Below are 12,792 nucleotides of genomic sequence, written 5' to 3' on the forward strand. Positions count from 1 at the left end.
TCCTGAGTAGCTGGGATTACAGGCACCTGCCACCGCACCCAGCTAATTTTTGTATTTTTAATAGAGATGGGGTTTCACCATGTTAGCCAGGCTGGTCTCAAACTCCTGACCTCAAGTGATCCACCCACCTTGGCCTCCCAAAATGCTAGGATTACAGGCATGAGCCACCACTCCTGGCCTTAGTGTTTAAATATGTTTATTTTTATATAAATGTAGGCATATTTATATAAAGATAAATAGATGTTTTGTTTATTCAGGTGTGCTTGTCCTGTCCCAGTCCCTGCTTCTCTGGTGGCTACTTCCCACACACATGTGCACTGCAGCCCCTGAGTCCATTTTCAGCAGGCTGAGGAAACACAGTAAACATAATCAGTGTTCTTACATAAACAGCCTATGTATGGAAAAAAACATAATCAGTATTCTGACTATTTGGACTCAACTATCCATTGGACAATTTCAAACAAAAATCACACAAGTGAATATGTGGTTTGAAAATATAGGATGAGGCCAGGCGCGGTGGCTCACGCCTGTAATCCCAGCACTTTGGGAGGCCGAGGTAGGCAGATCACGAGGTCAGGAGATCGAGACCATCCCGGCTAGCACGGTGAAACCCCGTCTCTACTAAAAATACAAATAATTAGCCGGGCGTGGTGGCGGGCACCTGTAGTCCCAGCTACTCAGGAGGCTGAGGCAGGAGAATGGCATGAACCTGGGAGGCAGAGCTTGCAGTGAGCCGAGATCGCACCACTGCACTCCAGCCTGGACGACAGAGCAAGATTCCATCTCAAAAAAAAAAAAAAAAAAAAAAAAAAAATATATATATATATATATATATATAGGATGAAAAGTCAAGTCAGGTGCTACAAATAACAACTTTCATGTGAAAAGGAATCCAGAGTTATGTCAGAGACTTCTTTCCCAAAAATATCTATTAAGAATATAGCACCACCAGGCACAGTGGCTCACGCCTATAGTCCTAGCACTTTGGGAGGCCACAACAGGTGGATCACTTGAGGCCAGGAGTTTGAGACCAGCCTGGCCAACATGGTGAAATCCCATCTCTACTAAAAATACAAAAATTAGCCAGGCATGGTGGTGAGCACCTGTAATCCCAGCTACTTTGGAGGCTGTGTCATGAGAATCATTTGAACCTGGAAGGCGGAGGTTGCAGTGAGCCAAGATGGCACCAGCCTGGGCGACAGAGCAAGACTCTGTCTCAAAAAAAAAAAAAAGAATTTAGCATACATTTGAAAGATCAGATTCAGATCTGATCAAATTCAGGCCCTCTCAACTGTACATTTATATAAACTTATTCATATAGTTCAGTCTCAGGTTTGGAAAATCCAAAATTGGGGGAAAACTCGCCCTTGGTATCATGACCCGTGGGTGTGTTGTGATGAGTTGTGAGGTTTGGGGGGGGGCGGTGGGGCACTGGTTACTCAGTAAGTTAAGGCATTAAAGCTGGTGAATTATTGATTTATTGCACATCAGGAGAAACACAAGATTACTGCTATAATAAATTCACTCTTACATGCTTTAGCAAAAATCAGTAAAAATAGAAAACATGGTAACAATTAAAGTGAAAAAATTGGGGTCATTAAAGAATGTCTGACTGATTAGCTTGCAGTTTTTGAGATGGCTGAGAACTACCATCAATGAGATCACCTTAAACAAACACTCTTAATGACTTGAAAAAGTCCCCATCCCAAAGTCAACTATAGGTATTCAATAGTGTACATTTAACTGAATTTAAAGTTATGTTAAAACCCATTTTATTGAAGTAAGAGAAGAATTCCTTTTACATTATCATTCTCAAGCCATATATCAAGAAAAAGATTGAAATTACATTCCTTTTTTTTTTTTTAATAGAGACAAGTTCTCGCTGTGTTGCCCAGGCTGGTCTCGAACTCCTAGGTTCAAGTGATCCTCCTGCCTTGTCCTGCCAAAGTGCTGGGATTACAGGCATGAGCCGCCACGCCCAGCTGAGATTACATTACTTTGAGTGTTTAATTTCACTATGACAGGAAGTAGCCTAATACATACTTTTTTGTGTTAATTTTCTGGATTCGTCCTGATTTTTAGTCTTCGTACCTGAGTACAACAATAAAGGAAATCACTTCTTAGATACATTAAAATTACTTCTAAACTTGCCCCCCACACATGAACTGTTTTCAGTTTGCTATTTTTAATGGCCTATGCTTATTTATATAGACATAGCATAACACTGCTAACATTTTATGGCCTACTGTCCTCTTTCTTAGTATTATATTATAAAATATTTTTCTATATTTCCACATAGTTATTGACTCATTTTAATGGCTGCAAAATCAGGTACTCATTTAAGCTCAAATGGTTTAGTATCACTCCTCAGAAATGTATTCCTCCTTCTCTTGATTGGTACTCATAATCAAATGAAGTGACATTATTCTTTGTAGCTGGTTACTTACATTTCAAATACACTCATGAGTGAAGCCAAAACTCCATTAGTTCATTAGTCTGGAAGCACTATTAAATCTCCATTAAAATGTCTTCACTTTTCAATTTTGTGTGTGTGTGTGTGTGTGTGTGGACGGAGTCTTACTCTGTTGCCCAGGCTGGAGTGCAGTGGTGTGATCTCTGCTCACTGCAACTTCTGCCTCCTGGGTTCAAGCGATTCTCCATGCCTCAGCATCCCAAGTAGCTGGAATTACAGGCATGTGGCACCACACCCAGCTAATTTTTGTATTTGTAGTAGAGATGAGGTTTCACCATGTTGGCCAGGCTGGTATCGAACCCCTGACCTCAGGTGATCCACCCACCTTGGCCTCTCAAAGTGCTAGGATTACAGGCATAAGCCACTGCCCCTGGCCCATTTTTCGATTTTTAACATGAGGATTAAGTAGACTACTATGCACATTTGCTAAAGGCAGCCCCTTACATTTCTTTTTATGCAGAAAATACTTGGTGGTTAGAGACAGCAGCGTCACAGCATAACCACCTCTAGGCTGTCAGTGTGCCCTCTAAAACAACAGCTGCACATCCTCTAATGTCAACCCTTCCGTCTGGACGAAGGGAAATTCCCAGCTCTCCTCCTCGGCGGGAACACTGAAAAGCTAAAGAAAACAAACAGGTCAAATTAAGAGTATTTTCACCCTTTTAAATTAACAAAGCATAGTGAAAGACTTATTACAAATCTTAGAGTCCTCCCAGATCAGTTTCAAGAATAAATTCCTTCGTCTGTTTATGGTGCTGCCCACTCCCATCCCCATTCTCCTGCAGACTGAGAGAGCCACAAACTCAATTTGATCTACAAAACACACAGCTCCACATACTCCCTTCCTGAGCCTTTTCCTGGGCCATCTCCTTCACTAATTCCTGTAATGGCCCAGACACACCCCACTCATCGCTTCTTCCCCCGCTCTCTCTAGGAGTAAGCAAAGATGTTTGAAGCAATAGAGGCAGGCCTATAACTCTAGGAAGATGAAGAAGGGTGGTCTCAGCCCTCTTGAGAAGGCCCCCATCTTCTCAGCTCTGAATAGGACAGAGGGAGTTCATTCACTCATAACATATTCAAGCAACCACGTGTTCCAGGCAGACAAAAAAGGCATAGCCTCAGCCTTCCAGGAGCTCAGTACTTAGGAGAATAATTAGACTCGCCAAGGAAAATGAATAGCCACCTTGCTCTCTCCAAATCAGGGTCACAGACTCCTCCTTGGATGATCAGGGCAGTGCAGCCTCCATTGGCTGCCATCATTTTTCTCTGCCTCTAAGCAATACATTAATCACTAGAGGACTTGGTTCCAAAGTAATTTGTTTGATTCAATCCTGTGACTAGCAATAGCAGTAAGGAACCTTGGTGATCATCCAGTCTCAACCCATCACATTATAAATAACCTCTCTGGGTCAAAGTTATACAGCTATTTTATTCAACAAACACTTATTGGGCAGTTACTGTATCTGTGTCTGTACAGTCTCTGTATGTTGGGGGAGGCAGAGGTGAAGGATGTTTGGGGTGGAGGATCTTTAAGGGTGAAGGAATTTTAAAACCTTTCATTTTCACATGGGTGATACATGACATTGTATTACATTTTCAAGGGGATAGTACATATGAGAAGGAACACTAGCTTCGAATTAGGCAAATAAAAAAGAAATTGGTAAAGAGTTGTCCTACCATGCATTTCTTTCTTCCCCAGATGCTGGGACCAGTAGCTGCTGAGAACAGCGTGTGCAGACCCTCAAAAGAAGTGAAAAGTTAGGAGACAATCCCAAAGAAAACAGAGGCGATTTTGTGGTAAATTTCTAAGCAATTACAATCAATTATCCAGTTTGACTAAACTCTAGATCACCTAAATCATTATGTTGGCCAGGCCACAGCAGGGTGTAGAATTATGAAAGGAGATAAAAAGGAAGACATAGAATTTATGGATAAACTCGGCCAAATTATGTATCAAATGTGTCTTACAGTTTCTTTTCTTTCCTTTTTTCATTTTATTTTATTTTATTTTTATTTATTTTTTTTTTTTGAGACACAGTCTTGCTCTGTTGTCCAGCCGGGAGTGCAGTGACACAATCATGGCTCACTGCAGTCTTGACATCCCGTTCTCAAGCCATCCTCCTACCTCAGCCCCCCGCAAGTAGCTGGAACTACAGATGCATGTCACCATGCCTGGCTAATTTTTGTATTTTTTGTAGAGATGGGGTTTCACCATGTTGCCCAGCCTGGTCTCGAACTCCTGATCTCAAGAGATCCACCTGCCTCAGCCTCCCAAAGTGCTGGGATTACAGGTATGAGCCACTGTGACTGGTCCTTACAGTCTCCTAAGGCTGAATTAGACTGCAGGTTTTAATTCTTGTCTTGTCTACCAGCTCATTCTTAGCCCTTGGTAGGAGAATCAAGGCCTTTGAATAATTCTTTTTTTTTTTTTTTTTTTTTTGAGACGGAGTCTCGCTCTGTCGCCCAGGCTGGAGTGCAGTGGCACAATCTCAGCTCACTACAACCTCTGCCTCCCGGGTTGAAGTGATTCTCCTGTCTCAGCCTCCTGAGTAGCTGGGATTACAGGCATGAGCCACCAGGCCCAGCTAATTTTTGTATTTTTAGTGTAGACAGGGTTTTACCATGTTGGCCAGGCTGGTCTTGAACTCCTGACTTCAAGTGATGCACCCATTTCAGCCTCTCAAAGGGCTGGGATTACAGGCATGAGCCACTGCGCCCAGCCTTGCATAAGTCTTTCTACATCTTTCCAGGGAAAGTATCTCCTTCTTCCCAGAGTGCATATGCAAAGAAAGGTGGAAACTCTGAAAAAAGGCTAAATTTTCTTTTCTTTTAACTATTATTTTTAAATTTTTCTGTAGAGACGGGGTCTCCCTATGTTGCTTAGGCTGGTCTGAAACTCCTGGCCTCATGCAACCCTCCCACCTCGGTCTCCCAAAGTGCTGGGATTATAGGCATGAGCCACTGCACCTGGCCAAAAGGCAAACTCTTCCACCAAGCTAACATTCCTGAGCTTTTGGCGCCAAAAGAACTTCTTTTTTAGTGAGGTATTTTCTCATGTTTGTACTCTAGATTTAGATCAGAGATTGGATTTTAAAATGAAATAACAAAATATACAGCAATAACTGACAGAAAAATATTTTGCGAAGAAAAAGATGGGGAGGAAAAGCCTCTCGTTTGGGAAAACCTATGAAGTGTTATGGGGCGGGCATGGTGGCTCCACGCCTATAATCCCAGCACTTTGGGAGGCCGAGGCAGGTGGATCACCTGAGGCTAGGAGTTCAAGACCAGCCTGGCCAACATGGCAAAACCCTGTCTCTACTTAAAATACAAAAAATTAGCCTGGCATGGTGGCAGTTGCCTGTAATCCCAGCTACTCGGAAGGCTGAGGCAGGAGAATCTCTTGAACTCGGGAGATAGAGGTTGCAGGGAGCTGAGAACGTGCCATTGCACTCCAGCCTGGGCAAAAAAAAAAAAAAAAAAAAGTGTTATGGGATGTTCAAGTAAGGCAACCAACCATCCTGCCTGGTTTGCCTGAGACTGTTCTGGTTTTAGCACTGAAAGTTCTGAGCCCTGAGAAACCCTTCAGTCCCAAGCAAACTCAGATGTTGGTTATCAAAGTCCAAAGGCCTTTATACTCTAGAAAAGCATTATAGGGAAAAACAAACAAACAAACAAACAAACAAACTTGCACTCTGTGCCAATTAAAATCTTTGTGAAGCAGCTGTGCTTGTGCAAATCTGCTTGGAACTTTTTTTCCATGGGGAAGCTGCACTCTGGATATGGTTGGGCATTTTCCTGAGTCTTAAAAGTGCTTGTTTGCTGAGTTTTGAATTTCAAGTGTTTTGTTACTCAGAGAGTAACTGAGCCATCCAGGCCCTGCCATCTGACCAGAACAGGAGCCCTGAAGGCTCTGCCCAGCCTCCTGTGGCCCCTTCACCATCCCACCCACCATCCTCCCACATCAAGCATTCTCGTCCTTTGCAGTGCAGCCCACTGTTCCCAAAGAGAGGGAGAGTAGGAGTCATGACATTTCTGCCCATCTTTGACTCATCCCTCTGCTCCCAGGTGGTGGACAATCTAGAAGTGTTGGCTCAAGGAGCTAGTTTTGTTGTTATTATTAAAATAGCTAGTAGTTAGCTAGGCGCAGTGGCTCATGCCTGTAATCCCAGCACTTTGGGAGGCCGAGGAGGGATCATTTGAGGTCAGGAGTTTGGGACCATCCTGGCCAACATGATGAAATCCTATCTCTAGTAAAAATACAAAAATTAGCCGGGTGTAGTGGCAGACGCCTGTAGTTCCAGCTACTGGGGAGGCCAAGGCAGGAGAATCGCTTGAACCTGGGAGGCTGAGGTTGCAGTGAGCCGGGATCATGCCACTCCATTCTAGCCTGGGTGATGAAGTGAGACTATGTCTCAAAAAGATATAATAATACAATATAATAGCTAGTAGTTATTGGGCACTTACCATGTGCCAGGCACTGTATTAAGCCCTTAACATGCATTGTGCTTTTATAGCCCTATGAGGTATTATATACAATTTATAGAGGAGGGAACTGAGACTTTTAAAAGTCAAGTCACTTGCCCAAGGTCAAAAGCTAGGAAGCTAGAAATGTAAACCCAGGTTGTCTGACACTCAGGTTTAACCCTGTTATCCACCTGCTCTATTTTATGTTTTTCATGTAAGACTTCAGTGAAGGGATGGCAGGGATGGGGAAAGATAGAGGAACAAGGCAGCTCAAAACTCAAGCCACCTGAAAGGTCACAGGAAGTGCACTTAAATAACTATTTGTGATCCTCCTCTTCCATTGTTTAACCCTCCCCTGGGCTCAAGTAAAAAGTACCTGTCACTGGGTCTTCAGCCACACCAACCCACGGTGCAAAATATCTTGAGTAAAAGTCAAATGCTTGGGTCTGCCCACCAGGCTCTCCTTTAAGGGTAAGAATAAGCCCTTTCACCTTCCCTGTGTTTTCAACTTGCAGCAGATTCTCCGTGTTCACTTTCAGGTTCTCCAGAAATGACCTTGTTCATAAACAAGATGGATTAGGACAAACCCATTTCACAGCCCACTCACCACACAGACTCTGTGAAGCAGGCCAGGGTGCAGCTTGCTCAAAGAGCTTAACAGGAGGGGAAGGAAGAACAAGTGGGAATGTCTTCCTATCAGGGAAAGAAACACTCTGCTTGCGTAAATCATGGTTTGACTGGACACAGCACAGCCAGACTAAGGAAGAGCTATAAATCTGGGTACTCAGCCCTCCCCAAAGTGCTGATGCAGCCAAAAATCTTACCTGTTGTAAACGTCACTGAGGCGGACGAGGAGCTTTCGGGTATCTGGAGAATAACAGATGTCCTGGACCAGTGTGTTGCCTATGGCAGTCTGTGGAGACAGACCAAAAACTCCTTAGGGACATGCCCTGGGCCAAGTCCTTGATCCCCTGAAATGGGAAATGACCTCTCATTGAGCATCCACTGTGAGCCAAGCATGCCCATCGTCTCCAGTCCCCAAGAGTGTTAGTGCAGTTTCAGAGCTTAAGGTGTTGCCCAAGGATGGTCAGTCTCCTGGCTACCAAAGAGGCCTCTGTGAGCCTCAAAACAGGCATTGTGGCCAGGTGCAGTGGCTCACACCTGTAATCCCAGCACTTTGGGAGGCTGAGGTAGGTGGATCACCTGAGGTCAGGAGCTCGAGACCAGGCTGGCCAGCATGGCAAAACCCCATCTCTACTAAAATACAAAAATTAGTCGGGCATGGTGGTGCACTCCTGTAATCTCAGCTACTCGGGAGGCTGAGGCAAGAGAATCACTTGAACCTGGTGAACCAAGAATCACTTGTGAGCCAAGAATCACTTGGCCGAGATCGCACCACTGCACTCCAGCCTGAGAGACAGAATGAGACTCTGTCTCAAAAAAAGAAAAAAAACATAGGCATTCTCACAAGTGCCTACTATGTGCCTCAAGGCACAACTCCTTCAAGTAGGTATTCTCCCCACAGAGAAGGAGAAAGAGACTTAGAAAGGCCAAAGATCACACACACACACACACACATATCTTGACCCAGGTCTGAGAAGGTCAGAGAAAAAGCTCTAAATCCCTACTGTCCATCATCTTTAGAGATGGAGGGGCCTCATGTCCACCTCTTAGAGCTGTGAGGATTAAATAAAATCGTATATGTGGAGTATCTGCAGCAGCAATTAGAACGTTCCACACGGCAAGGACTCAGGGCTAGCAGCTTGATTGGAAGGAGGGACTAGAGGGCTCGTCCTGTGCTGCTCTGCTTGGCAAGCACACCACTTTCACTCAGATTGTATGTGACAGATCAATAACATAACATGTTCTCAAGATACCCTGGTTCACTCTACCTGACTGCACATAATCTTGCTGAAATCCAGGAACATCATTTGTTTGTATGTTTGTTTGAGGGTGGCTTGGGGCACTGAGGGGGATTATGAGGAGACAACCCCTTCCCACACCACCAAGTCATCCTTTGGCACCAGCCCCAGCTGCCAGGCCCAGCAGATGGTAATTACATGGTAATTGTATGGCAGTCACTAAGTGGCTTCAGGTTCTCTAATCCTTGTTAGAGGCCAAGATACTCCAGTTCCCACATCCAGAATTCCTTCTGCCTTGGGTGGTACTTGGGCTTTCTGCCTCTGTGACTATGGGCTGACCAATGTAACTTCCTCAAGAAATGGGAACTCCTACAGCCGGATCCCATCTGTTCTCCAGAGCCTTAGTCTCTCGAACCCAGCCCTTATCTGCATGAGTTTGTACATTGATTTAAAAGTTTAGGGGTGGGCGCGGTGGCTCACGCCTGTAATCCCAGCTCTTTGGGAGGCCGAGGCAGGCGGATCACCTGAGCTCAGGAGTTCGAGACCAGCCTGACCAACATGGAGACACCCCGTCCCCACTAAAAATACAAAATTAGCCAGGCATGGTGGCGCATGCCTGCAATCTCAGCTACTCGCAAGGCTGAGGCAGGAGAATTGCTAGAACCCAGGAGGTGAAGGTTGTGGTGAGCCGAGATCACACCATTGCACTCCAACCTGGGCAACAAGAGCAAACTCCGTCTCAAATAAAAAAAAAGGTTTAATTCTTGGCTGGGAATCTTACTGCCAGTTTCTAGGGAAGAAAACAAAATGGCAATACTTACAACCCTTTGTTATCCCATTTAATAAATGCTGACCCTGAGGCTAAGTTGAGTTCTTTCTACCATGAACAAGGTCTACCATTATAAGTTTTTTCCACTTTCTTACCAGTATGTTTAAAGCAGTTTGTTTTTAAATTTGGCTTGTCTCCAAAACCCAAGCCATGGATGGGGTTGAGTATAAAATCAGAATCCATCATGCTTATTTGTTTATATTCTTTGAAAACATAGATAAAGCCAAATACTAGAGATTACAAATGCTGTAGTTAAAAATTCACTGAGAAATACCCAAGTAGTACTCACAATAGACTAAGCTACAGAATCATTTTTCTCATGACAGCCCTTGCCCTGGTCCTGACCTGGGCCCTCTCTTCTCTACACACCAAGCCCCTGGTCATCCAGGGCTGCTCTGGCCCTGCAGAACCTTCATGGGACAACTGCAGTGCCTACCTTACTGAGAAACATTGAGAATTAAATGGACAATGCAAGTGAAATGCTCAGCATGTGGCACTGCACACAGAGAGACTCTCAAAATGTTTCATCATCATTAATATTATTAAGCCCCATGCCCACACAGACCCCATGAGGAGCCCATGTTCTGTATCTTGTCTTATCTGCAAGGTACTCATGCTTTCTTGGTTTCCTCTATCAAAGCACAGCCCTCCCCCACCTCAGTCCCATCCTTTACTACAGAAACTGGGGACACTGACAGCTGCCAGGAAGGTTCCATTTTTTCCCTCCATCTTGTGTGTATGGATTTTATGGAATGACCTCTTTGTGCCAGAAATTCCCAACTTTCACACCTGAACTTGCACAGCCATGCTCGGGGCCCATTCCTCTCCTTCTAGCTAGAGAAGCACAGAAATTCAACATCCCTTAATTTCCCTAAAGGCTGGTCTCCTCCCAGAAACTTACATTTCCTTAAGACATCCTATTCTCCCTCTTCTTTACCACCTCCATTGGTTCTTTTGTGCCTTTCAGCCTGTCATATAACAGTGTCTCTTCCCTCCATCCTACCATGGGGGCCAGCAGTGACAATCAGGAGCCAAGGAAAACTGGTCAACCTTCTCACCAAATAGACTGAATATTAAAATTCAAACCTGAAACACTGTAACATTTATATTGGTTAAATGCCTATCTTTGTGGATCAAATGATACCAAATCTTTGTGTGCAAACAATAACAAATAACTAGGCTCAGGTTTGATTCTTTTTACCAACCTTTATCAAGTCCTCTACTTCATGGAAGTCCTAGATGGGGGGAAAAAAAACAAAATTATTATAAAACAGGAGAGCTGTCGGTTGTAGATGGCTTAGGGCAATAATTACAAAGAGCTGACCTGGGGGTGGGCTGGATAAAGAGGCAAGTCCAGGACGATGCCATCCTCTGCTCGTCTGGCCCTTAGTTCTCCACTCAGAGTGACAAACGTGAGCGTGCTATTCATGTTTTCTGGCCAAAATAGGAATCAAGAAATAGGAAATAAACTTTGTCATATATGCGCATTTCCATTTCAAACACCTTTGCATTGTCTTAGATTTTCTGGCACTGTCATCCTTTTCTATGATGGAGCGAGGTTTGGGTTGCTGAGGTCTAGAATGGAGAAAACTCTCACTAGATTCTAACTTGAGAACCAAGAACATAACTGATCAGATGTGGCGTCATACTTCAAGGCTTCAGATCCCAGCTCTTTACTGCTTACTGTGCCCTTACTAACTTAGCCTCCTTTTTTTTTTTTTCTTGAGACATGGTCTCACTGTGTTGCCCAGGCTGGAGTGCAGTGGCGCGATCTCAGCTCACTGTACCCTCTGCCTCCCACATTCAAGTGATTCTCCCACCTCAGCCTCCCAAGAAGCTGGAATTACAGGTGTGCACCATCACATCCAGCTAATTTTTGTATTTTTAGTAGAGACGAGGTTTTATCATGTTGGTCAGGCTGGTCTCAAACTCCTGACCTCAAGTGATCCACCCACCTCGGCCTCCCAAAATGCTGGGATTACAGGCATGAGCCACCACACTTGGCCAGCCTCCTTAAATCTCAGTTTCCTCATCTATAAAATGAGGTTAATACATTAAACCTACCATTTATAATGTTTTCTCTTTCTTTGAGGAACTGTCTCACTCTGTTGACCAGGCTGGGGACTGGCTCACTGCAGCCTTGACCTCCTGAGCTCAAGCAATCCTCCCACCTCAGCCTCCCCAGTAGCTGGGACTACAGGCATGAGCCATAATGCCTGGATAATTTTTAAATATTTTGTAAAGACAGGGTCTCACTATGTTGCTCAGGCTGGTCTCTAAGTTCTAGACTGAAGCAATCCTCCCGCCTTGGCTCCCAAAGTGTTGGGATTACAGGCATGAACCACTGCACCCAGCCTGTAATATTTCTAATACAGATTTTAAAATATCCAGCAGCAACAACCATAGAGTCATAACCTCTTCTAGTCTAAGATACGCCAAGGGAATAACAAAACATTTAAGTTGTAAATATCAGTCTTACATGAAATAAATTTGGTTTATCCTAAATGAACCAAACTTTTTACATAACAATGTAATTTAAAGAATGCACCACAAATGTTGGCATCCCATGTTACTGATACAACTTGGGCTACTTATCAGTGTGTATAACATTTTTAGTGAAAACAAAGAATGCTGACCTAATTCTTTTCTCTCCCTTAATATTTCTGTAAAACTTAAACCACATGTCAAAGGTGAAGAACTTTGGCTTGTTAACTTTCACTGAGCATAAAATTGACATTCGGAAACACAAAGCTTAATTTTTCTCATTACGATTTGCATAAGACATTATTTACAAAGCATTTTTTCATACCTTATCTTATCTAACCTTAAGACTGCCCTATGGGAGTTTCCAGGATGTTATTATTCCAAACCTCAGCATCAAACCAACCCACGTGGAGTCCAGTTTTCAAAAGACACTCAATCTTGCTTTGGGAGGCCGAGGCGGGTGGTTCACCAGAAGTCAGGAGTTTGAGACCAGCTTGGCCAACATGGTAAAACCCCATCTCTACTAAAAATACAAAAATTAGCCAGGCACGGTGGCAGGCACCTGTAATCCCAGCTACTTGGGAGGCTGAGGCAGGAAAATCACTTAAACACAGGAGGCAGAGGTTGCAGTGAGCCAAGATCTTGCCATTGCACTCCAGCCTGGGTGACAAGAGCAAAAC

The 12,792-nt window shown here is 44.0% G+C and overlaps 1 protein-coding gene across 17 annotated transcripts in view; it reads right to left on the reverse strand.

Annotated features, from left to right (window-relative positions):
* The window catches only part of PBLD (phenazine biosynthesis like protein domain containing), a 70,185-nt gene that overhangs the window by 18,480 nt on the left and 38,913 nt on the right, over positions 1 to 12,792 (reverse strand). For 4 of the 17 annotated variants that reach the window (XM_009458570.5, XM_001168064.6, XM_009458568.5 and 1 more), the window contains exons 5-10: positions 10,953 to 11,062; positions 10,834 to 10,863; positions 7,762 to 7,850; positions 7,314 to 7,492; positions 4,151 to 4,213; positions 1,461 to 3,092 (exon numbers count right to left, since the gene is read on the reverse strand). In XM_009458570.5, the coding sequence (XP_009456845.1) occupies positions 2,980 to 3,092; positions 4,151 to 4,213; positions 7,314 to 7,492; positions 7,762 to 7,850; positions 10,834 to 10,863; positions 10,953 to 11,062 (584 nt within the window). In that variant the 3' untranslated portion in view covers positions 1,461 to 2,979. Of the gene's footprint in view, positions 1 to 1,460; positions 3,093 to 4,150; positions 4,214 to 7,313; positions 7,493 to 7,761; positions 7,851 to 10,833; positions 10,864 to 10,952; positions 11,063 to 12,792 lie in introns of those variants that run through there. The other 13 variants (XR_010146628.1, XR_682680.4, XR_010146626.1 and 10 more) reach the window with 7 other exon arrangements.

This window comes from Pan troglodytes, chromosome 8 (assembly GCF_028858775.2).
Source record: "Pan troglodytes isolate AG18354 chromosome 8, NHGRI_mPanTro3-v2.0_pri, whole genome shotgun sequence".
NCBI lineage: Eukaryota > Metazoa > Chordata > Mammalia > Primates > Hominidae > Pan > Pan troglodytes.